This window comes from Heteronotia binoei, chromosome 13, assembly GCF_032191835.1.
Source record: "Heteronotia binoei isolate CCM8104 ecotype False Entrance Well chromosome 13, APGP_CSIRO_Hbin_v1, whole genome shotgun sequence".
In the NCBI taxonomy this organism is placed as follows: domain Eukaryota; kingdom Metazoa; phylum Chordata; class Lepidosauria; order Squamata; family Gekkonidae; genus Heteronotia; species Heteronotia binoei.
The window spans coordinates 47,702,931-47,727,287 of NC_083235.1; the positions used below are offsets into that span (position 1 = coordinate 47,702,931).

Genomic DNA, 24,357 nt, shown 5'->3' on the forward strand with positions numbered 1-24,357 from the left:
CTTCCACTGTGCAGAGAGTGGGACTGCTGATCATCCCAGCTAATTTTCGCCAGCTGGAAGCTCCATTGAAATATATTGCAACACAAAAAAAGTCTTTCTGGCCCCAGGGACCTTAATGGAAATCCATCCCAGATTTTCTTTTGCAAGTCAGTTGGCATTCTTGGCTCCCATGATCTCCAGTGGACCTTCAAGCCTCTCCCATCTCAAACCACCCTGTAAAAAAAACTGTGACCCTGGAATGTTGTATATTTATTGTGTATATGTAATGGAACAGTCTGCCCCACCCCCATGTCTGTTTGATTTAGTTTGGTCCTATTGGATGGAGCTGTTTCAGTTTCGTGTGTTAGCTGTAGTTGTTGCTTGTGAGAGTTGTCCCCTTGCAAATAAATGGTTGATGTTTTGAGCCTGCTTGTCTCTGCTGAATGGACCTGAGAATGGGTGCCTGAGTGAACCCACAACCAAAGGGGGACATTACATGAAGAGGCATTGCTACTCTGAGTAGACGGGGGTGGGGTAAAGTGCCCAGCCATTTCATGTTTTCCTAGGCTTGGAGCATTTTATATTTTTAGTTTCTGCTGTGATCCTTGTGCTTTTTCTTGACATTTTATTTTTAAAATTGCATTGCGAAATCCCCCTATTTTCCCACCTTTCCATTTTAGATAGACATCTAAGTTGAAGTGTGGGGGTGGAATAATGCCAATTTAGCTAGCCTTGAAGTAGTTCAGAATCAATTTTTACAGCGTATTTTAGCACTTCCCAAGAGGTCTCCTGCTGCTTTGATGAGATCTGAAACTGGTACCCCTTCCCTTATGGCTCGGGTGCACTTAATAATCATTAGATATTGGAAAAGGGTTTGTCGCGCTCTGGGTACCTCCCCCGGTCTCCCGGCGCCACCGTCGCCCCTCCCGGGCACTCTGGGGCGTTCCCCGGAGGTCTCCGAAACAGGGGTGGGAGCCAGGTTACTTCACCTCAGGCCCCCCGTTCCCCTCTGGCTGTGCACGGACTCCTTTCTCTCTCTCAGGAGGCAGCCCCACTGTGCACTTGCCAGCTTCCTCCCCGACCTCCTCCTTCCCTCCCTTTATCCCCCCGTCTGAGTCCTCCCCCCTCCTGGGTTCTGCCCCTCTCTGGCTCCTCCCCCCCTTCAAAGCCCCAGATGCCCGGGAGAGGCGCGCCGGGGCTGGGCTGCCTGGGCGTGCCTCGGGCGTCTCGGACTTCTGCAGCGTGCTGGGGTGTGGCGTCTCTCGCCACCACGGGTCAGGCGGCTCTCCTCCTCTCCGCCCAGCGCTGGGCTCAGCTTCTCCCTCCTGCTTCCCGACGTCTCCCTCTGGCTGGGCTCCTCGGACCCGGAGACGGGCGCGGTGGCTGAGAGGCGCCGTTCGGGCGGCTGTTGGCACTCTGTCAGCCCAGGTGAGGGGGGGGGGCCGCCGCGGGGGCCTGGGAAGGCGTGGGAGGCTCTCGGGGCGGCGGCGGGGGCCAGGAGTGGCTGGCAGGCGCTGGGGGGTCCCCCTTGCGTAGTCCTCGCCCGGGCTGGGCGGGACAGGTTGAAAACTCAAGATCTAATTCCCTTAGTCATCAGTCTTTCAATCTTCTGTTCGCTAAATATCCTCAGTGCCTTGAGTTTATTAATAGCATACGCTCAAGATACCTTATCCCTGATATGACCTCTTGGGTTCCGCAACTGACAAATCCCATCTTAGAAAATGGATATTTGACTCTGATGCCCATCTAGATCGTATCTTAATATTAAATCAAAAACAGCACCACGGTGCAAATTAATTAAACTGGAACACAGAAAATCTTCATATTTAGTTAACATTTCTAATCATGTTCTTAGAGCGAACTTTACCTCCTTACGATTCCAGTCAAAGCCAACAGCAGTCATGGAAGGTTGTTTTAACCAAACTCCAGTGGCCCAACGTTTATGCATTTGCTGTTCTCATGCAATTGAGGATTTACCTCACTATTTACTTTTCTGTTCGCTCTATTCCAGTCCAAGGGCTAAATTTTTAGATGGAATTCTTTCAGGCCTAAGTGCTTATTCAGTTGAGGAAAAAATAGTATTTCTTTTAGCTGATATTGATGCTTATATTTCCCAGAAAGTTTCAGTCTTTGCCCTTGCAGCAAAGAAAATATGTGCCAAGGCGAAGGGATAACTTTTACATTCATGTCTACATCTTTATTGGTATTGCTGTTGTATTGCATCCATTGTTATACCTTACATGATACTTTGTATGTTTTAACTTCTAGTTTACTTTCCTTTTTCTTGAGATTTTTGTAGATTTGTAACAGCCGATGGCTAATTACAATAAATGGAATTGGAACTGGGCAGGCATCTTTTAACAGTGTGTGTGGGGAGGAGGGAAGGTTTGGGAGGTGTCAGGTATCAAAGACAGCGTTAAATAAAGAAAATATCTGAAGTGTTACTGTTTTAAGCATGTTTGTATTTTAAGTGAAGTTTATATCTCCGCTACCTGGCATTACATTTTATGACACACAGGGCCCAGCCTGACAGAGTCCCATTTATGTCAGATCTAGTCCTTATAACAAATGAGTTCAACACCCCTGCCTTAGGGCCTTGAAGGTTAGTATCAAAACCTTGAACTTGATTTGGTACTCAATTTGGAGCCGGTGCATCTGGCAAAGCACAGATTGTATGTGTGCTGTCAATGGGGTCCCAGTAAAGACCTGCACCACTGGATTCTGAAGAAGCTGTAATTTCCTGGTCAGACTTAAAGGCAGCCCTGAGTAGAGTGCATTACATAGTCTAGCCTGGTGATGACCATTGAGTGGATTACTGTGGCTGTCAGGGTGAGACAGGAAGGGGGCCAGTTGCCTGATCTGGTGCAGCTGGAGATATGGCAGTCTGGCAACATTTGTGACATGGGCCTCCATAGATAGGGAAGCATTTAGGAACACATCCAGGATTTTGGCGGTTGGTACTGGTATTAGAGGTATGCCATGAAGAGCCAAGAATTGGCACCCCAATCCCAAAGCCTAGCCACAGCACCTCCATCTTTGAAGGATTCAGTTTCAGCTGACTCTGCTTCAGCCCTCCAGCTATGGCCTCTAACCCTTCATCCAAAATAGATGAGGCAGTATCAGGTCGACCGTCCATCAACAGATACAGCTGTGTGTCAATTATCAATTGCTTTATAGAAGAATAGTGTTTATAGTTTTCTTTTGCTTGTACCAACTTGCATGGGTAAACTTTTGCTTTCCTAGGCTTTCTGAACAGCCTTTCTGTCTTTTCTGATGGCAATGGTGATATACATTTAAAATTTTTAAACAATGTATGAAATGCATACAATTTAAAATTAAAGATGATCTTTGTAGTGTTATATGCAGATGAATAATATAGCTATTTTATCTTATTTGAAACAGGGCTCAGAAGCACTTTGCAAGGAAGTGCAGTTAACAGTCAATTATCTTAATTCTTACCAAAAGATATGTAAAATATAGATGGCAGATCCATGGGCATGATATAGATCAGGTGAAGACTTTTACAAGACTACACCCAAATACTTCAATCAATTGGCTTTTGGAGGGCCCAGTTGACCCATATTATCAAGAGTGCCCAAAGAATGGAATCTGCTACCCTGAAATTCTTCGTCTCAGCGGGAGGTTCCCATATACTTTATGTGATTAAAATTGTATTTCATGTCCCAAGCTGTGTTTCCTTCTCTAAGTAGAGTCTGGAATGGTGTCACTAAAAGCATGCAGTTGGTACCAAGTGGCATGCTTTTGACTTAACTGAAACTTAAATCCTATTGGATTAGCACCTAACTCTCTCAAATCATTTTCATTCAGGCTCAGCAGGTTTATTTCTTCAACTCTATGCCATCTTGAGTACTTGAGAGCTCAAAGAATCTGAGATATGGATGCAGCCAGGACCACTCTTATTTGGTGGGAGGGAATCACATCCAAAATTTTGTTCCCGCAAATTACTTGGTATGCCTTTAAAAATGAAAAAAGGTAAAGGTAGTCCCCTGTGCAAGCACCAGTCATTTCCGACTCTGGGGTGATGTCACTTTCACTACGTTTTCATGGCAGACTTTTTGCGGGGTGGTTTGCCATTGCTTTCCCCAATCATTTACACTTTACCCCCAGTAAGCTGCATACTCATTTTACCGACCTCAGCAGGATGGAAGGCTGAGTTTCTTAAATAGAATTTAAGAAATGTCTTAAATACCACAGAGCCTTTACCTTTGCACATTTTGACAGCTCTGCTACAAGGCAAATATTTAGGTATTCTTTTTGTTCCCACCATTTGTGTTTCTTTCTGCCAACTGAATGAGGCTGAAACAGTTGAACACATTACTTTACTATTGAGTTTTTTATAAGGATATTTGTTTATTATATACTACTCCAATTTTATCCAAATATCCAGGCAGATCTAATAAATTGTATGTATCCATTCTCCTTGCAGATTGCGTAATGAAACCACTCATAAATTGGCCACATTCTGCCAATAAGAAATCAGAGTCTTTAGTCTTTTTATTAACTATTATGTATGTATTACTGAAATCAGGGCTTAACATAGTTAAATTTTTGTTTTGTTTTTTGTATGTGCTATTTGTGTTTAAGATGTTGGTGCTGGCTGATAATTGCTTATAATAAATGAATTGATTGTTTTAAAGATGGTCCTATATCAAAGGCTCTGAGGTATACATACCCTTGCTTGCCTTATGCTGTGTATGCATCCTAATACTGGGCAATTCAGGATAAGTTCTGGGTGTGTATGAGTGTACATAGGTTGCTGAATTGTGATGAACTCAGTTTTGGGGACTAAACCAGAAAGCTGTATATGAAGCGGACATGGACCATTCTGTAATACCACTGTAGATCGCTTTAGCATAAGCTCTGATGAATAAACAGGACTCTCTCTCTTTAAACAACAGATGTTAAAGAATGTTTTGAGTGAACGAAGCAGGGGGGAATCATCTACTGATGAAGACAGACTTTCTCAGCATAGTGATAGTGTCATGGATTACCATGACACAAAGCCAGAACCAGGTAATGCTTTGGAAGTTTGTTAGTGACCATTCAGCATGTACAATTTTTAAAAGTTCCTTCTGCTACAAGATTATCATTGCTATGGATTGGGCTACAGTGAAATTAAGCTATCAGGGAGTTTAAAGACAGTCAATATTACAATGGTATTATCTTGAACTTTTAAAAGTTTGACTCTTATCCTAAAATGAAATAAATTTTGGAATGGGGGTAGCAGATCATCAACTGTTCAACTTGGAGAAAGATGACACCCTCCTAATTTCACTAATTTCAGTGTATTTAGAAGTGTACAACTTTTGGCTGGACAGCCTTCCTGTCAAGCAAGCCACGTGCCTGCAGTTGCTCTAGCAGAAGTGATTGTACCTTCCAGTCTTCTCACCCTCCTGTTGCTACCTGCTTGAGGAGAGTCCAGCTCAGGGCATTTTTTTGTAGAAAAAGCCCAGCAGGAACTCATTTGCATATTAGATAACACCCCTGTTGTCACTGGAGGCGATATCACCTGTTCAGTAGGTTACTTTCCACATATTGATACCAAACAGTACAGTGCCATCAGCTGCATTTCATAGATGTGTGTTCTCACACAGCTCAATGAGAGACCTTGTTTCACCCCCCCCCAACACAGCTGGAGAGAGAAAGCCACATGTGGCAGAGCAGGCAGTAGCAGGCCTAGCTTCTCCTGGGAGGGGGTGCTTATGGCAGCTCTGTGTCTCTGCCTCTCTTTGCAAGCCTGTTGGAGAGGCAGCAGAGAGGATGGAGCACACAGTCTGGGAGCACTTGGCTGCCTAGTGCCTTCCCTCTGCCTGAGACCTTTTTTTGATCTGGAGCCCTGGCCAAGCCAGCCAGAACTACATTCCAGTGTGTTCCTGCTGAAAACAAAGCCCTGGTCCGGCTGAAGACACTATGAAGGATCCTGGGGTTGTTTAATTGCCTGCACCTGTAAGAGCATGCTAGCATAGCTGGGCCTGTGGCCAGCCCATTCTGGCTGGGCTGGGCTTGTAATATAGTCCTCCTGTCAAGGGCTGCACTAAAAGGCAATGCCAGAGGCTTATGTCTTTCTAGGATGTTCCTCCAGTGGGAAATCTGGAAGCTATTGGCTCTCTGTATTTGGTTTATTGCTTGGGATTGGATATTGACAAATTCATGACTAAAAGTAGCAGACTTGGGGATCCTTCTGGTGACTCTGTAGAGGCCCTTCTGGCAGCATGGAATGATGGGCTAGCTGGTGCCATAAACTGGGTTGCTCTTTGGCATGCTCTTCCATTCTCTGATAGGTCCCCATGGTTACCGGACAGGAGGGCTTTTTTTGAGCAGGAACACAGTTCTGACTGGCTCGGTCAGGGCTCTGGCTCAGAAAAAGGTCCCCAGCAGAGAGAAGGCACTAGGCAGCCACGAGTGAGAGATACAGAGCTGCCCATGAGCTCTTCCTCCTGGGAGAAGCTGTTTATTTATTTACATTAGACTTTTATCCCGCCCTCTCCGCAAGCGGACTCAGGGCGGCTTACAATAGTCATTTACACGATTTAAAACAATAAGTCAATAAAATCTATAAAACATTAATACAATTAAAATTTAAAAACTATTCCATGGTGCTGTACCATTACTATGTTGGTGGTTCTGCTTTTCAGACGGTTGGTCACCTGGAACTCTAGCTGATGTCAGGTGGCAGCTCTCGCTCAGTTTAAGCACAGAAGGCCTGTCAAAACAATTCAGTCTTACAGGCCCTGCAAAATGTAGGAAGGTCCTGCAGGGCCCTTATGGCCTCCGGGAGAGCATTCCATAACTCTGGTGCTGCCACCGAGAAGACCCTGGCTCGTGTCAAACGCAGCCAGGCCTCCTTTGGTCCAGGGGTGGACAGCAGATTTTTTGTCCCTGAACGCAGCGCTCTCTGGGGGATATATGGGGAAAGGCGGTCCCGCAGATAAACAGGTCCCTGACCATAAAGGGCTTTAAAGGCCAATACCAACACCTTGAAACGGATTCGGAACACAATAGGTAGCCAGTGCAGCTCTTTCAGCACTGGCTGAATGTGTTCCCATCGAGGGAGCCTCATTAACAGCTGCGTCGCAGCGTTCTGCACTAACTGTAGTTTTTGAGTCAGCGTCAATGGTAGCCCCATGTAGAGAGCATTACAGTGATCTATTCTTGAGGTGATCGTAGCATGGATCACCATTGCTAAGTCATTGTGCTCCAGAAAAGGAGCCAGCTCCAGAAAAGGAGCCAGCCACCCACCAAAGATGAAAAAAGGCGGATCTGATAGTGGCTGCTACCTGGGCCTCCACTGTAAGGGAGAACTCAAGGAGCACGCCCAAGCTCTTGACCTTAGGGGCCGGTATCAATGGCACCCCGTCGAGAGCCGGCAGCTGGACCCCTCCCCTTGGATCACCCCGGCTCAGATAGAGAACCTCCATCTTCGTCGGATTCAATTTCGGCCGACTCAGCCTGAGCCAGGATGCTACGGCTTGAAGAGCCAGGTCCAGATTTTCCAGGGTACAGTCGGACTGTACCCCGGAAATAGATAGATAGAGCTGGGTGTTGTCTGCGTATTGGTGACAACCCAGTCCATACCTCCTGACAATCTGGGCAAGGGGGCGCATATAGATGTTAAATAACATTGGGGACAGAACCGCACCCTGAGGCACAATACATGTGAGTGAGTGCCTCTGGGATGACTCCTCCCCTATCACCACCCTTTGTCCCCGATCTTGGCGAAAGGAGGTCAACCACTGTAAGGCGAACCCCTGAATCCCCATATTGGCAAGGCGTCCAGTCAGTAGCTGATGATCAACCGTATCAAAAGCGGCTGACAGGTGCAATAATAGCAGCACTGCTGAGCCGCCCCGATCCAGATGTCGCAGGAGGTCATCCATGAGAGCGACCAGAACCGTCTCCGTCCTGTGACCTGGTCGAAAGCCGGATTGGAATGGATCCAGTGCGGAAGTGTCCTCCAGGAATCCCTGTAGCTGAATTGCCACCGCCCGTTCTATAACCTTACCCAAAAAGGGAAGGTTTGATACTGGCCGATAGTTTGCCAATATGGCCGGATCTGCAGATGGTTTTTTCAAGAGGGGACGGACCACAGCCTCTTTAAGGGGCATGGGAAAGATCCCTTCTATCAGGGATCTATTGATGATACCTTGCAGTGGTTCACGTAGCATCGCCTGGCTAGCTTTTATAAGCCAGGATGGGCACGGATCCAACCTACAAGTCGTAGGGCGTACAGCTAAAAGGATCCTGTCGACTTCCTCTAGGCTGAGTGGACTGAAGGAACCCAGAACTGGACCAGAAGACGTGCTCGGTGCTCCAAGTTCTTTCACTGTATCAAGTATGGCAGGAAGGTCGTGTCGGAGCGATGAGACTTTATCTGCGAAAAAACTCGCAAAAGCCTCACAGCCTATTTCCAATTCTCTAATATTTTGTTTACCATGCGGTAAAATTCTTAGTGACCAAACTATACTAAGCAATTGTGCTGGGCGCGAGGTCGCAGATGCAATCTGGGACGCAAAGTAATTCTTCTTTGTGGCCTGGACTGCCATCTCATAGGTCCACATAAGTGACCTATAGGATGTTCTCATAGCTTCGTCACGAGTATGTCGCCATCGTCTCTCTAGTCGTCTTAATCGCCGTTTCATTGATCGCAGCTCCAGGGTATACCATGGAGCGGATCGTGAACGAGGATGAAGAGGACGTCGGGGAGTGATCTTGTTGATGGCCGTGGAGAGCTGGCTATTCCAGTTCTCCACCAGTTCATCCAACGAGTCGCCAGAGGGCCAGGGATCCTGCATAGCCGTTTGAAGCCGCAAAGGGTCAATCTGGCTACGTGGACGAGCTAAAACTTGCTCACCACCTAGACGGGGTAGAGGTGGCATATTCACACGAGCCCTCAGGGCATAGTGGTCAGACCATGGCACCACCTTGGCAGAAATCTGATCTACTCCAACTCCCACCGCAACGATCAGGTCTAATGTATGCCCAGCCTGGTGCGTGGGCACTGTTACATATTGGGAGAGTTCCAGTGCTGCCATGGAAAGTACTAGGTCCATCATCCGAGTGGAAGCTGCGTCCTTGGCATGGACATTGAAGTCACCCAAGACTATAAGCCGAGGATGCTCCAATGCCCAGCCTGCTACAACCTCCATCAGGGACGGTAGGGCACTGGCTGGTGCGCTAGGCGGACAATACACCAGCCAGATTGCTAAACTCTCCCCTACATCCCACACCAGGCCAGCACTTTCTATGCCTACGAACTTTGGTGGAGGGAGCGCCCTGAAGGAGCAATCCTCCCATATGAAAATAGCCATCCCTCCCCCCCGCCCGCTAGTCCAAACTTGATGAAGAATGGAGAACCCAGGAGGGGCTACTTGGGAGAGAGCCACTGTCTCCCCATCCCGCACCCACTAGGTGAGCCAATGCTGCTCTGAGTCTTTATTCTTAGTTGCTATTTATATGTCCTTTCCATACTCATTGATTTCATAGCCTCCTGGCTTCCAAAAAGAACACCCAGCAGGCAACGGTCATTTTCAGCTTCCCCACCACCTTTGACCCGCAAGCTGTCATCTGAATTGGAAGATGCACTCTGGAGAGATGGGAAAGGGCCATCAGGAAAAATATATTATCACTTGCAAAAGGAACAGGACCAAAGGAGGCTAAGAGCAAAGGTAATGGCAATAGGATTGCAGATACACCTTGATAAGTGAAAGTTCTTTATAGTCCCAGTAGCCCAGTCACCATTATCTCTGCATTCCACAGGCTACACAGAGGCTTCTTGCACTAGAATGTTGCTCAGCCTTCCTGAGGCAAGTTTTGTTTTGTTTTTAATCAGAACTAGGATTAGGGATATCTTTGTGCCGGCTTGATGCCTGCCTAAAAACACCGTGGTTTATGTGGCAGTGTGCTGGTATAGCAGGCCTGGAATAAATTGATATGAAGTGTATGAAATCTTACTGTAAAAGAGGAAGTCACTCCTTCACCCACTTGCTTGGGTAGCAGCTAGCTTGAAAAGAGGAACTAAAACTTGCTGAAGCTTGCTGATGCTGCTGGAATAAGCATTAAGTAAACCCCCCTAGGAAAATGTCACAAGAGCAAGTCAAAAGTGCAAAACATGTTTGTGATAAAGGATATTGCCGCAGGAGTATTAGCAACATTAATGCCATACATGGAATAATCTATGTAACTCCTCCTTGTTCCTTTAATAATATGACGCTTATAATGATGTATGGGAAATAGGACCATCCTTGACTGTAACATTTACTGTCATTGATTATCTGAGAGTATAAAACTGTTGAACTTCCTAAAATCGGGGCGTCCGGGTCTGGAATCCGTGCACGTTAATAAACTTTTGCTGTTTTTCCTGACTTGCCTATGGCCTGGTCTCTGCCTTTCTACCAAGCGGTCTGAATTGCTGCTACATTGGAGCATGAACTGGGTCCAGTCACAGCCTTGCTTATGTTCAAATAAAGTTCTGTTCTCTTTTGATACCATGTGTAATTAAGCTGTTATAATATTTTTATTCACTCTTTTCTTATGGATGGTAACAGGTTTTGTTTTGTCTTCCAGCTGTTGACGAAAGCCTATGAAGATGAATTTAGAGTTTATGAGGCTAGTGAGAGAGTTGAACTTGCAAAGCTAAAAGCAAAGACCAAGGAACTGGTAAGGTAGACCGGCGTTTCCAGTTTGGTGGGTTGGGACCCACTACCGTTAATTTCAATACTGGGTCGCAAGAAAAGCCTCAGCTAGCCCCACCCCCAGCAGCCTTAGGGCAATTGTCAGCTAAAGACAACAGCTGCGTTTAAACAAAAAAAGAAGTGTTTTACGTCAAGATCGATCCTCTGGAAAGTCTCTTTCCCTTTTCCTCTGGAGATGGCAAAGGGCGATCTTAAATGGCTCCCTTGCAGCCCACAAGAAACTTGATTGAGTTCGGAAAGCTTGCTGCTGGGCAGCAGCTTCTCTCGCTTGTAGCAGCAAAAATGTAGAAGGGAACTGGGTAGCCAGCTGCCGATGCCGACAAGGGGGGCAAGCACGTCTGCAGCTCTTTTCATCAAGAAGTAGCCGCCTTAGCCACAGCAAGAAATCTAAGGCAGAGGTGTCAAATGTAGGACCCTCCCCCAACTCCCCTTCCCATTAAATAGCTACAGGACTCAAACTTTCACAAACTGCAACTTTTGGTGATCAAATGCTGCCCTCGGCAACCTTCAAAGAGGCGGTGAGACAACCTCTGCTGGGCTTCTTTGCACCACTACTTGTGGGTAGGAATGGTTGAGAGGGGCGGAGGTAAGAGGGGAAGGAGTGGGAGGCGGCAGTGGCAAAGGAGGAAGGAGAAGAAGAAGCAAATGCAGAGGAGGATCCCTGGGTCGTTCCTTCCCAGGGGCCATACAGCAAGATCACCAAGAAGAAAACCGAGCCCCGCCCCCTCAATTTTGGAGCCGCTATAGTCAGGAAGGAAGGCAGGAAGAGAAATGCAGGAGTTTGTAAGGTTGCCAGCCACTGCTGCTGTTTGCCCCTTTTGCTTCTGGGACCGGTCGCGGGGGGTGGAGGTCTTTTGCTTGCACACATCCCCACCTCTCTCTCTCTCAATGCCAGAGCCCTTGGGTACAAGTTGAAGTTGCAGCTGTTGCACCTCCATCCACTGTGAAAAGCCCTGTGTGTGTATGCATGACAGAGGGAGAAAGGGAAAGGCCAGGATGAATCTCTCCCAGTCTTGCAACAGCAGATTTGAGGGCAAAAGGGACCTGGGCTCAGGGCTCTCAGTGGTTTCATTTGGTGAACCCAGCGTCTGTGTGTGTGCGCGTGCGGATGCAAGCAAGATAATTCCCGGGCCTTTCTGCAAAACCGCATTAGGTGAGATTCTCCACCTGCCCTCTTTCTGTCAGCTCCCCTTTCTCTCCTTTTCCCTCCCCCTTCCCCCCTCCCATTTTGTGAGCTAAAGATGAAAGACAGGAGAGGAGAACGTTAAAGGAATTGCCCACATGAGCTGCATCAGTCCGAGGCTTTGGGAAAGGAATTTCAACGGTCTCCCTAGAATTCAGTCCCAGCACACATTTCCCTTTCCAAAGAACTGTTGGGGGGAGGTTTTCCCTAAGAAGGAAGGAAATGCTCCCTTTCCCCCCCTGCCCTGCAGACACACTTCTCAGTGCCGCTTCCCTTTGGGAGGAAGAAGAGAAGGGCTGATCTGGCAAAGCAGTTCAAAATGGGGTCAGTTTGTTTGCACCGGTCAGAGATGCATGGTGAGAGGAGGCAGGTCAGTAGGGCTCGCTGGTGTTTGTGCACTTCCTGGGTGGAGAATTGTAGGTACGACTTCCAGAAATCTCCTGCTTGCTTTGCTTTCCTGATCTCAACCCAGCCTTCCCTCTTCTCAAGAAAAAGAACCAGCTGCTTTGGAGTCCCGTGGCTGGACTTTTGCAGAGTGGGGAAGCCCATAGCTGCCTCTTCCCACAGCCTCCCAGCTAGTTCTGGCTGCACAGGGTCCTGATATGCACAGAGGGATATGTAAACACAGGGAGGTAGTGATACTCCTGAGGCAAAAGCGTCACTTCTAACTGCGGAACGTGGAGTGCTTTGTTCAAAGTTCTCTTCTCTTAAATACATTCTCTGTTAAGGGGGAAACTAGCACACCTGCAGAAAGCTTGACTAGAACCTCTCCCTTCCCTTGGAGCTGGCAATCTTAAAGACTCTTAAGTAGTGCTCCTTTTCTTTGCAAAGGTGCTGGAGAAAGTGACCCAAGGGGTATTCCTCATCTTAGAGCAGTCAGTACAGTTGTGGGATCAGACACACTTTAATAGGCAGTGTTTCCAAGTCTGCCTATCTCTGCTGTGGACTCAGTGTTGGGGTGACCTAGCTGCTTGCCTCAGTTTTTGCCTCTGTAAAATGGGACTAGTAGAAGCTGGCTGCATTTGTGTGTGTGTGTCAGGGGGTAAAGCTCTTGGCAGAGAAGCTGCTGTATATTGTGGGCAGGGATGCTTACTAAAAGTGTGTCCTAGAAAGGTACTAGGTTTACTGTCAGGAAAATATGATCCAAACCACTCTACTAGCAAGCCTCTTTTCTTGTCATTTGGCTTAATTGTTAGCTTACTGCAGAGTATCTTAGATTCAGGTGCGCAGCTGTGTTGGTCTGAAGCAACAGAATAAAGAAATGCACATGCACACAAAAGCTATACCCAGAATTAAATTTGTGGGTCTTAAAAGTGCCACAAGACTCAATTTTTTTCTAATGCACAGTGTCTTGTTGTCCCCATTTCCCAATTATCTACTTATGCTTCATTCAGATCAGAAATACAGACTGCTGTGTGAGGTATGTGACCAAGTGATCACTTTGCTTCTGGGAACCATTGGTCTCATAAATTAATGGTATAAATTAGCTTCCAAGCCTGTATTGGAAACCATCTTTGGTTTCTTCTGAAGTGACATCACAGGAAGAAGTAGAGTTTTGGTTCAGTGTGCCCCAGAAGTGACATCACTTGTCCCTTGACCTGGAAGTGACACAACAGGAAATGACATCATTTCCTGTCTCCCGACTCCACCCCTGAATTTTAGGGGGCCACGAAGGAGAAGTGTAAAAATAACCGGGCCGCGGGGGGAAAGTTTGAGAAACCCTGAGGTAGACCATAAGATAACAAACTCATCAATAGGAATATGTATTTCTTGTGCTAATATTTGCTTTCCTGGGATTCTAGAGAAGGGTTCCCTGTCTTTCAAGAAGAGTTTATACTTTTAACTTGCAACATAGTGCAGAACGAAAATTATTAAGTAAACTCAAACTAGCATTCTTTACAAGAGTATAACTTTTGCATCAGTGGAATGCACAAAATGAGGCATCTTGAGAAACTGAGTAGGTAAGCATTTGATTTCAGAATTAAAAGTAAAAACGAAACTGTTAATACTGCTAAAATTCTCAACAATTATTGATTGTACTTGACCAAGTTAAAATAGATGCCTATTTTTCCAATTATGCATTATTATCTATGTGATTGTGATTTTTCAGAGTTACTACAAGGAGCTCACCAGATAATTTCATCAGTCTCTCCATTTTGTAGGCTTTTTGTGAACAATCTGACTAGAAAATGAATGTTACCAACATGGGAAGAGACCAGAAAAAAAATGGGGGGGGGGGGTTAAAATAGAGTATCCCTACATGATGGCCTCATTCAAACACTTGTGTGCACCTTGTTTATTAATGAAAATATTTTTTTACTCTGTTGGGGTCTGTATTTTCTGCCTGTGATCTTAATGTGATGAACAGATAGAAAGACATTAGTGCAAGAACTGGTGCAGAGAGCCTTGATTCAGTATTGCTTGTGCATCCTAAATTTGCTCTACTGAAGGATTCAAGATCTCTGTACAAATGTTCAGAGGATTTTATTGTTGTTACAAGCTCCTGCATAGGACTAACTGTTATTCATGTGTATTTAGGAACAAAAATACAAGGAAAGCTTATTTAAAGAACTTCCAAGTGTATCACGGCCTGCAGAGGTTTACTCTAAAAAAAAAGTACCTCGGAATCTCAAACTCAGCCAGCGGATTTCAAGAGGATTCGTAAAGCCAAGGAAAGCAACTCCAAGTAAGAACCACAGGCTTCTACTTGGTAGAACATTGGGTACCTTTTGAAGGCATGGGCTGGAGTCTAAGTATACTGGTGTCACGCCCCTGTTGCCCCCTGGCGGCCAGCCCTCCTGGTGGGCCACATCGCGAGCTGTAAAGGTCTCAGAATGGGTGGAGGTCGGGTTGTTTCACCCTTCTGATACTCCTTTCCCTGGCTCAGCGGTGGAGACTCCCTTACTCTATGTTGGGCAGCCTCCCCGTCTCATTTGCCTCTCTCCTCCTCAACCTCTCAGACTGGCTTCCTTTTATTCCCCTTTCCACCACACCCCTTTTTTCCCTGTTCCCTCCCTGGGCTGGCCCCTCCCCTCCTCAAAAGCTCTGCCATCGGACCCTGGCGTCCTGGGGTGGTTCCCTGGTCTGGCCGTCGTGCTGGGCCTCGGATGGGCAGGGCTGCAAGGCGTGGCGGCATGAGTCGTCGTGGGCCGGGGCAAGCCTCAGCGGCTCATCTTGGGCTGTCTCTTCTACCCTGGTGGTTGGGCGGCGTGGAGTCTGGCGCGGCTGCTGTCCGGCCCTCCGGGCTCCTTGGAGCGTGTTGGGGTGAGTGGGGGTGCCGCGCTGGCTTGTGGCGGGGTTTGCGCCGGGCTCCGGTGGGGGGGGGCGGCCACTGGCGAGCCAACCCCCCCCCCCCTCGGCCGAGTCCCAAGGCAGGACAACTGGCTTCATACTAACATATACCAGCAAAAATATTTTTCTGTTTTATAATCTCTACATGCAGACTGAACCATGGATGCACAGGTCTTTTTCTTAGTGGCTTCCCATGGTTGCCATTTTCTGAAAGGTCAGGGAAGGTTAAGGAAAATGTGATCAGAATTAGGATTAGGGATATCTTTGTGCCAGCTTGATCTGATGCCAAATAAATTCATTTCATACTTTTGAAATGCTGCTGCAAGAAGGCAGGCTGAACTTGTGGCAGTTGAAGCAGAGAAGTGGTAAAATGAAGTGTAATGTAATAAGGCACTCATATTCCATAATTTGATTATATGATTTTCAAAAGTTTATAGTTGATGGTTGTTAACAATAAAACAAAATGAACTTGTAAGAGATACAGATAGTATATTCTGTGAAAAAACTGATTGAATTCTTGAAATTTTTTTGTACTGAAATCAATTTCAGTTGAAGATGGGAATATTTTGACAGGTTGGCAAATTATGTTTTATTTCTTCTAACCAGCTGTAAAGTCCAAGACTGTCACATGACTACACTCGTCAGTAAATCTGAGAATGGTTTAGAAATCAGACCTTGTAATACAGAACTACGTTACTAAAAGAAAGACTGATTTAAAATGTTAATTTTTAAATGGTAGTTAAAAACTATTCAGCATACAGATCTCTCTACTTCTATACAAAGGCAAATTACAACATTTCTGTCACAAAACAAGCATTAGACATTTCCTTGACATAAAGAGGATGATAGAAATAGTCAAAAGAAGAAAAATATCAAGCCGGTTTTCCATAATGTTCAAGAAAGCAATCATTTTCAGTTCAGTGAGCATTGTATCTAAGCATATTTCTTGTAGGCTACTTGAGGGTCTTAGCTTGAAGCTGATGGAAGTACTTTATGTTAATTTATGTAAAATAGACTTCAGACTTTGCACTTTAATATCAGTGATCTAAGTTTGTACCCTTAACAGCTGGCACAAACTCAGTTGAAAAATCTGTGTTTTCTTAATGGCAGTGAACAACAACAAGGCAAAAATAGGACTACAGGTATCTATGAATGGGCCAAACCTTTAAAAAAATTGAAAGAAGAAATAAGAATGAACCCTGCTTGGAAAAGAGAAGAAAGCAAATTAATTGCTCTTGGAACATATAGTCTTCATGTTGGCTGTGGGTCTTTTAAAGCAGAACTGCATGCAATGAAAATAGGACCTTCCTTCAGTTTTGCATACCATGTACAAAGATTCCCTGGCTAGGTGGATTACAACACAGTTAAACAGTTAAAATTGTTACATTAAGACCAACAAAATCAATACATTAAAACAGTCAAACCTCCTGGTTGCCGAGGAGGAGACAAAAGTGATTCAAATTAGAGCGGTTTCCAACTGGCCAATAAATAATGTCATATTTCAAATGGGCTGTTGAAGATAAAGCACTTCAGCAAGGGAGGCCAATTTAACTTAATTTGGATGCCCACCACCTTATTCAAAGGCCTGGTGGAACAATTCCGTCTTCCGGGCCCTATGAAAAGGTAGCAAATCTGGTAGGGCCCTAACCTCTAACAGGAGCAAGTTCCATCAGGCCAGGGCCAGGTTAGAGAAGGCCCTGCCATAGTCAAGGCTAAGCAGACATCCCTAGGGATACTTAATGTTGGTGTACGCAGTTGGAATGTGAGTAGTTAATTTTTTTTAGCATAAGCAAGACTATTGGTGTAACACGACCACCCAGATTTCTTAAGCATGTATTTAGAATACATTTATGTGGATACCCAATTCAATTTAATCTGCTTTCAAGATGTAGGGTTGTTTTTTTTAAGATGGGAGGGGCTGGCATGGCCTAAGTGACACAGTGAAACTGGAATTAGCTACTGTCCCTAGTCTCTATGAAAGAGCAGAGGCACTTCACCCTGTGACTTCTGCAGTGATCAAATACCCACAGCCCTTGATGCTCTAGCATCTTGGGTAGCGTAACAAGGAGGTTTGGATTTTGTAACTGCAGGAAAACTTTTTTAAAAGAATGACTGATCTGACTTAAAAATGAGCTCTGGGATAGAGGGAAGGGATTTCTGTTTGCATAAACAGAGATTCATTTGGGCTGTCTACTGAGATTCTACAGGAAACGCCACAAAATGTGGTACTGGGCAAAGAATACAGCTACCTGAGAGTCTCTGCTTTCACACACATTTTAAAGCAAATTTGCAGCCATAGGAGCTAGAAAGAAAAATGCTTGAAAAGATGTGGCCAATGCCTGATACATTCTCAGAAGTCACAGATTGCTAAATAAGTGCTTCTCCTTGATGCGTGTGGAGCTGCAGTGACTTGTCTAGCACCTTGTCATTCTGCAGAACTTGCAAACCTTGCAGAAAACACGATAGCAAAATAACATATTGCATGATATATACACATTCTGCAAAATTCAGATGGCTTGTATCATGAAATTTTAATACACGTGTGTGCTGGAATATATATAATGTTGGCCTAACTCTTAATAAACAGCTAGAGTTCTGAAAAACAAGTTGAATTAGAGTGGCACCTGAGAGATTTGCCACACATGAATGTTAGAACTCAATGGTAGTTTTTCAAGGAAAAACTGTTTGGGAAAGAGCAGTTCGGAGCAGTGAAGTTGTGTGTGTATGCACATGTGCATCTGCCTCAAGGCTGTTTTGAAGCTTCCGTTTATGCAAAATACTGGAGTGAGTGTGCTTCTCAGAATTACAGGGAACATAACGTACATAGGTTTTTGGTTGCATCTCAACACAATTCAAAATACTGGTTGTTGCCTAAATGAGTTAAGACTGAAGTATCTGAAAAGCCTGTCTGTCAGTCAAGGTCTGCTTCTCAAGTCCAACAGTGGATGCCCTTGCTTGCTGTAGAAAGGCAGGTGAGCAACAAAGCATGGTCTTCTTGCCTTGTCCACAATTGCTCACCTGGTGCCAAACTTGTGCATTTTAGTCACTAGGTGAAAACATTTCATTTTGCAGGCTTCTGTTGATGTATTTTCATCTCTTGACTTTTATTGGCTCCCTCTAAATTTAAAGCTGTCTTATGCCATTTATTTTGTATCTTAGCTAGTTTTTGTATTTGTGTTAATAGTTTTACATTGAAGAGTTGGGAGTGAAAGCTAAGAGTGCAGGAGGTGTATTGAAACAAGCAGGGACTGCCCTGCAGCACAAGATGGAGGCATCTTGAATACTGGGGCTGAGGCTGCCTCTAAGAAGTGCTGCTGACCTTGTTTTCCAGCCGTTGTTTACTTCTGATTTTCTCTCACAGTGAAAGTCATGGAGAACAACCTCTTGCCTCTTCTAATGGAGGAGTTTCACCACTTGCACATTTCCCGCCCAACCATGAACAAGATGTTGCAGCAGCAGCTTGCTCAGGTAGAAATACTGAAGTCTCCCAGCAAGAGAACCCAGCTGAAACTCCAAAATGAAGTGAGTTATATGTCCACGGTTAGAGCAAGTTATCATAATATATGTGGGAGAGATCTCCTGACTGGGGTGTGGGTTTGGCATAAATTGAACTGAATAAATACTTGAAAAATACCTGAAAAATATCAATATTTTATCAGTATTTTTTGGATATTTATTCCGCTGAATGCAGATTAGACAATCTGATTCAGCTACTGATATAGCTGGCCTGAATAAAAGCCGATATTATCCCGCTTTTATTCAGGCCAGCTATATTGCCAAGTCATGCTGCCACTGAGGCTCAGCTTGGAGAAGGCACTCCCTCCACTTGTGGAGGTGTGCTGCTGAGGTGGTGCAGCTCCAAAGAGTGAAGGCAGAATATTTTTAAATGCCAAATAAATTTGGGTTTTTAGATTATTAACCCAAATTTCAACAGTGTGCCTATTTTTTCAAGTCCAATAGACCTGAATTTTTAAAAAAACTGATTTTTTTTTTGTGAACCTCCTTACTCCTGACCTCTGCTGATTGGTTTCTTCTCATAGTGGAGATTTGACCACTATAAGTTTCCTAGACCATGCTTCGAACTCTGAGCAGCTTCTTTCTGCAAGAAGTCACTCTTAAATCTGGCTCACACAAACTGAGGTTGAAGTGCTAACCATATTCCTCCTGTCCTTGTGAAAGAAAAGCAGTTCCTTTCTTCTTTCCCTGGATCGAAAATGTCTCCCTCCCCAAGAACTGTCACCTTTTAGTGATTTACTTCCAATTCCATATATGGAAAGAGATTTCTGAGAGAGGCGGTAGATCAATTCTGCCTGGCAAAGAGGAAATAAGACATTTCTTGAAAAGAGTTATATTAAATTGTAAGAAGTGGAAACCCACAAGGACTTGTGGAAGGCATCCCACTCTGTCCACACACTGTCGCTTCTTTCTCTTCCCTGAAAGCCCCCATAAGCCCTCTTCCCTTTTCTTGTTTCCTCCTCCTCCTCCTTCCCACCCACCAGCTCAACCTGTCTTTGCCTCCCTGCCTTCAGGTTTCCTTCTTCCCCTATAATGGGGAGCCTCTTCCCAGGAAAACTATGGTCCATTGATGGTGGTTGCCAGGCCCAGTTATACATTGGGGAACCTGCAAGAGCACCTCACATTTCCCCTGTATCACCTTCCCCATAATGTTTTCTCATTCCTTCACCTAGCAACTCCCATATCCTCACCCTTCTCTGCTTCCCTTTCTCCTTCCCACTCACCAACTAACCTACTTTTTAAATCTGTCTCCTTGTCTTAAGATAAACAGGGTTGCACTTAGCTGTAACTGTTGTTTGTCAAGTGGTCTTCTGTGCAGGCACACATTCCTCTCTCCTGCTCCACTGCAAACTTTCTGGAACCTTACTTTCTCAGTCTATCTGGCAGCAGCATGGAGAGAACTAGCCTCCTCCTAGTCATGTGACTGTTTTGGCATGAAAGCACCAGAGGGGAGGATGGGTGCTCCTAGTCTACTAGAAAGCTCTGGAAATCTTTTCAGCAGTTGGCCTGCACACACACAGTCCCTGTTTTCATTGTTGTGGCTTCTGGGCAGTTCCACACTGGGAGGTTAGCTAACTCACTGAGTGAAGGAGGTGGGTGTGAAGCCCTCAAAGGAAGAGACTCTGGTAGGTGTATTGTCGGCGCATGTACAAACAATACTTTTGTTTGGGGGGATTCTTCTGCAGACCTGGAGTAATCCCCCAAGTTTGCAGAAATATCTGTTTAGTCAATGTGGGCCAATCTGCAGATTTAAGTATCCACAGGTGAGACCACTTTTGACTGTTAAGATATAAGATATGATGATGTGCTGGAAATTAACACTTAAGAGGAAAAACAGCCTTTTCCCTCTTCCTTTTAGGTAGTAGAAGCCCTGAAGAAGCATGATCTCCTTGTTGAGCTCATTAAGAAGGAACAGGCCCATAACAAGAGACTGGTATGTTTGAGTGACTCAGCCCTTGCCATGCAGCATAAGAGCTATGAGGAGTGACAGCTGGATGTGTGGTGCAAGTGTGTGACTCGTCCAGCCAGATGCAGTTGACAAACTCACCCCTGACCACCAGGATCATGCTGATCTTTTGATTTTTTTCTGGCAGCCTGGTGATGCAGTCACAGGTCAGTTGTTGAACACAGGGCCAATACATGGCTGGGAGGCTGTGTTCAGATTGGTAACGTACAAGTTCTGCAGGCCAGGTTTAAGTGAACCACTCATCTGATTAGAAGTGCATGCTGCCACATTGCCCTAAGACTGGAGCTGTCTGGGTAAAAGGAGAACTGAACTTTTGAAACATTGCGGACTCATTGTCTCGCTCCATTATAGAGTGGAGTGGTGAATGAAATTCCTATCTTCCAAGCCATTCTAGATAAGTGAGCTGGACTCCCTTTGTTTTAATGGAACTTGTTTCCTGTTTCTTTCAGCAAGATATCAAACAACGTATTCATTATCAGAAATGTGGCCAAAATAAAATGAGAGAGAGACGTCAGCAAATTATCAGAGCCAAAAAGTACTACCAAGATTACAGAATTCAACTGCGGGCTAAGATGATGAGGGCCAGGACCCGTGAGGAACGTGTAAGTAAAGGGCCCTTCTCATGAAATAGAATTGCTTTTCTGTAGAAGGGCTAGCCTAGATTCTTACTACTGTTGCTGTGTTCAAACTTCGTCTGTATTTGGAAGTTTCCAATGGTGGTACAGCTACAGTAACTGATCGTATAGCAGTAACTGTCAGTTGGCGTAGGAAGTGGCTAACAGAATGAGCCTTCATTACAAATCTTAGCTTTGGCATAACCTCAGTAGATGGTCTCAGTCCACAATTTAGAGATAATACCAGTCTCCTTAAGGTAATGTACCTGAAGAGCTTTTTAAACTCAGCACTCTTCCATAATCAGTCATGTACCTAGGCTGCCATCATGTGGGCATATTTCAAGCTAGCAACTTTCCTGTGTGATATAGGTAATATTATTCAATTATTGTAGCATGGGGGCTAGCCACAGGAGGGCACTAGCAGCACCATCTCCATATCAATACCTAGGAATCATCTTTCTGCAACATTCTGATAGGTGGTTTTAGAATACACAGGGGTTACCACAATACAGCCGGAAGAGCTGCGCAACTAACCAGGCAGTGTTTTTGAATTCTAGCAGCTGTCACCTTGAGTTTCCAACTGCATCGCAATGCTCAAATAGATGGTCTTTTATATTTCTCTCTTTCCCACCTTAATTCTTAATCTCACCTGTGGCACAGTTGGTCGCATCTGGACAGGAATTTAGTTTACACATGAGTATATGCACAGTTGCTTTCCTGGTTCAGAGTACTACTTTTCTAAACTGCTGCTCATAGTTATGGTGCATCAGTAAATGGGTGCTTGAGATTCTGAATATCTGTGTCTCCTGAGTCTTTAGAATCCCGATTTTCACATGCTGAGTTCCCGATCCACAAGCTACAGCAGCCAAAGAAAAATGTTATGGTAACCTTAGGGTTGCTAACATTAATCTGCAGATTAAACGAGTCAGCATTTACCTGATGGTTAGGTTAAGAGCTGGGGGTCAAAGTTACCCTTTAAAAAAAATTGTGGTACTGTAGCGCAGAATAAGAACTTTCTTCGGAGAATGAATGGTAATGATAACTTCAGGATTACATTAATAAAATTCCCATACTTGCAGTATTTCAACAAGATACCTTGTTGGAATCATGCTTTAAGAAATTATTAGCCAAAATAGATGACAACCTTATTACCATTGATCACTGTTGCTCATGGAGGATGTAATTTAGTGAGGACTAGGAAAATGAACAGCTGTCCCAGTACAAGTTGTGTTACGGCTAGTACCAGTTACTGCTATCTGCCTCTGCTCCCAAAAGCTCCTCTTTACTGGTGCAACAGCTTTAAATTCTTCTGGTAGGACTGCCACCATCTGGTTTGGAAAACTTACCTCCTTGGAGAGGCATTCAGAAAACCCTTTATACCTATAGTGTTAAGGATAAGTAGAGGCACCTAGGTGAAATCTCCTCCCAACATCTCCAGCAACAGAGAGGAAAGAACAAATTAATGTAGCCCCCAACTATTAAACAAATTTTATAGGAGTAAGAAGAGAAAACCAATCTACAGCGGAGGCAGAGATGAGGCGAGCAGGATCAGGGAAACTGAACAAGGTCTAAACAAAATCAAATCTGATGCATCTACATCCCCCCATGACCTGTGTTAATCTTACATCTCTAAAGATCTTGGGGGTTTAGTTGCCTCCCTAGGAACTTTCTGTTCCTGTGTGGAATCTCATAAAATGTGTGCAGAAGTTTGCCTCAGTTCTAGGTTTTAAAATGTTTGGCTGAGTTCTGGCTTCCATCTCCCCAGCAAGACCTGGGGTGCCATTGGTGATACGCAGCTGGCTATTCCTTTCTTTAAAAAACAAATGTTTTATTATATGCTGATGATACAGATCATATATATTGAGAAACACTATTCCTTTCTTAAGTGGGAAATGCCAGTTGTTTGCAATTGGTTTTGGAGAAGGTGATGAGGTTTTCACATCTCCACTGATAAAAACCTTCTGCTGTTAACCAGATAGATTGGTTCAAGGCAAAGATGTTGCAAGAATGTGCTAAGAATTTTACCTCTCTGGCTTGATGCCTTAGTTTAAAAACAACAACACAGAACTCCCTTATGTATGGCTGTTTGTCATTTTGTTTGACAGATATTTAAAAACCTGTTTGAAGAAGGTTTGGATATTCAGAAGCAAAGATTGCATGAACTGAGAGCATATGCCAAGGATAAACGTGTTGAGCAAATGAGACAACACCAGGCAGAACTGGAATCCATGGAGAACTACTACAAGGATCAGGTAGACTCATTCATTCCTATAAGAATCTTGTTTAGTCTTCTTTGTGCATAATTAACTCTTCTTGTGTTGTGTTTAGTTTTCAATGCTGGCCGAAGCCGTTTCAGAAGAACGTAAACAAATTGAAGCCAGAGAGGTAACACATGCAAAAGTAAGTATCGTCATATAAACTTTCAGAACTAAGACTAAATTAACCAACTCCTTGGCTTAATACTAATGGTTTCTTACAGATGCTGAACAAAGTTAAGTGTGAATTTAGATCAAAGATGGAGAAGGAGATTGAAGAGCTGCAGGATGTGATCATTCAGAATGATGATGATTCATTCTTCTGTGAGCTAGAAGCTGATCGCCTCAGATCTCGACTTCAGATGGCTTCTTTTCAATATAGCAAAAACCGTAACTTCTTTTAAAAGAGTTTTGGGGAAGTTAACAACTTGATCTGCTGCTTATAAGTTGGCCTTAATCTTGTTTGCAGTGTCTGGCAGTGAGAATATTTGTTATTTTAAAAGTTTTTTAAATAAAAGTTTGGTAATTTCACCTAAATGCCTCTTCAAGCCTTTTCTACAAGTACAAATAATCTACAATGTATGAAAATCTGAAGTGGGTTCATTCAGAAAACAGATTAGCTCCATGCAAAAAGTTTAATGCATGCATTTTCAAACTTAAATTCAAACGTGACAAGTAGTTTCGAACAATTTATTTCAAGCACATTTTGCAAATCAAAGGATTACCATCAATCAGCATCAGTAACTTAGTTTTGATATTATAGCTGCATGTCCACATTAAGTGAAACTTTCAAAGGATGGACTTCTGAATTTCTGATACATATCTACAGAAACTGAATTTA

The 24,357-nt window shown here is 44.5% G+C and overlaps 1 protein-coding gene across 1 annotated transcript in view; it reads left to right on the plus strand.

Moving 5' to 3' along the window:
- The window catches only part of CEP95 (centrosomal protein 95), a 55,329-nt gene extending 31,276 nt beyond the window's left edge, over nt 1-24,053 (plus strand). The window contains exons 13-22 of the mRNA XM_060252610.1: nt 4,899-5,013; nt 9,484-9,665; nt 10,564-10,656; nt 14,413-14,560; nt 18,527-18,687; nt 20,540-20,614; nt 21,097-21,249; nt 23,367-23,513; nt 23,590-23,661; nt 23,741-24,053. Of these exons, the coding sequence (XP_060108593.1) occupies nt 4,899-5,013; nt 9,484-9,665; nt 10,564-10,656; nt 14,413-14,560; nt 18,527-18,687; nt 20,540-20,614; nt 21,097-21,249; nt 23,367-23,513; nt 23,590-23,661; nt 23,741-23,920 (1,326 nt within the window). The 3' untranslated portion in view covers nt 23,921-24,053. The remainder of the gene's footprint in view (nt 1-4,898; nt 5,014-9,483; nt 9,666-10,563; nt 10,657-14,412; nt 14,561-18,526; nt 18,688-20,539; nt 20,615-21,096; nt 21,250-23,366; nt 23,514-23,589; nt 23,662-23,740) is intronic.
- The last annotated feature ends 304 nt before the right edge of the window (nt 24,054-24,357 follow it).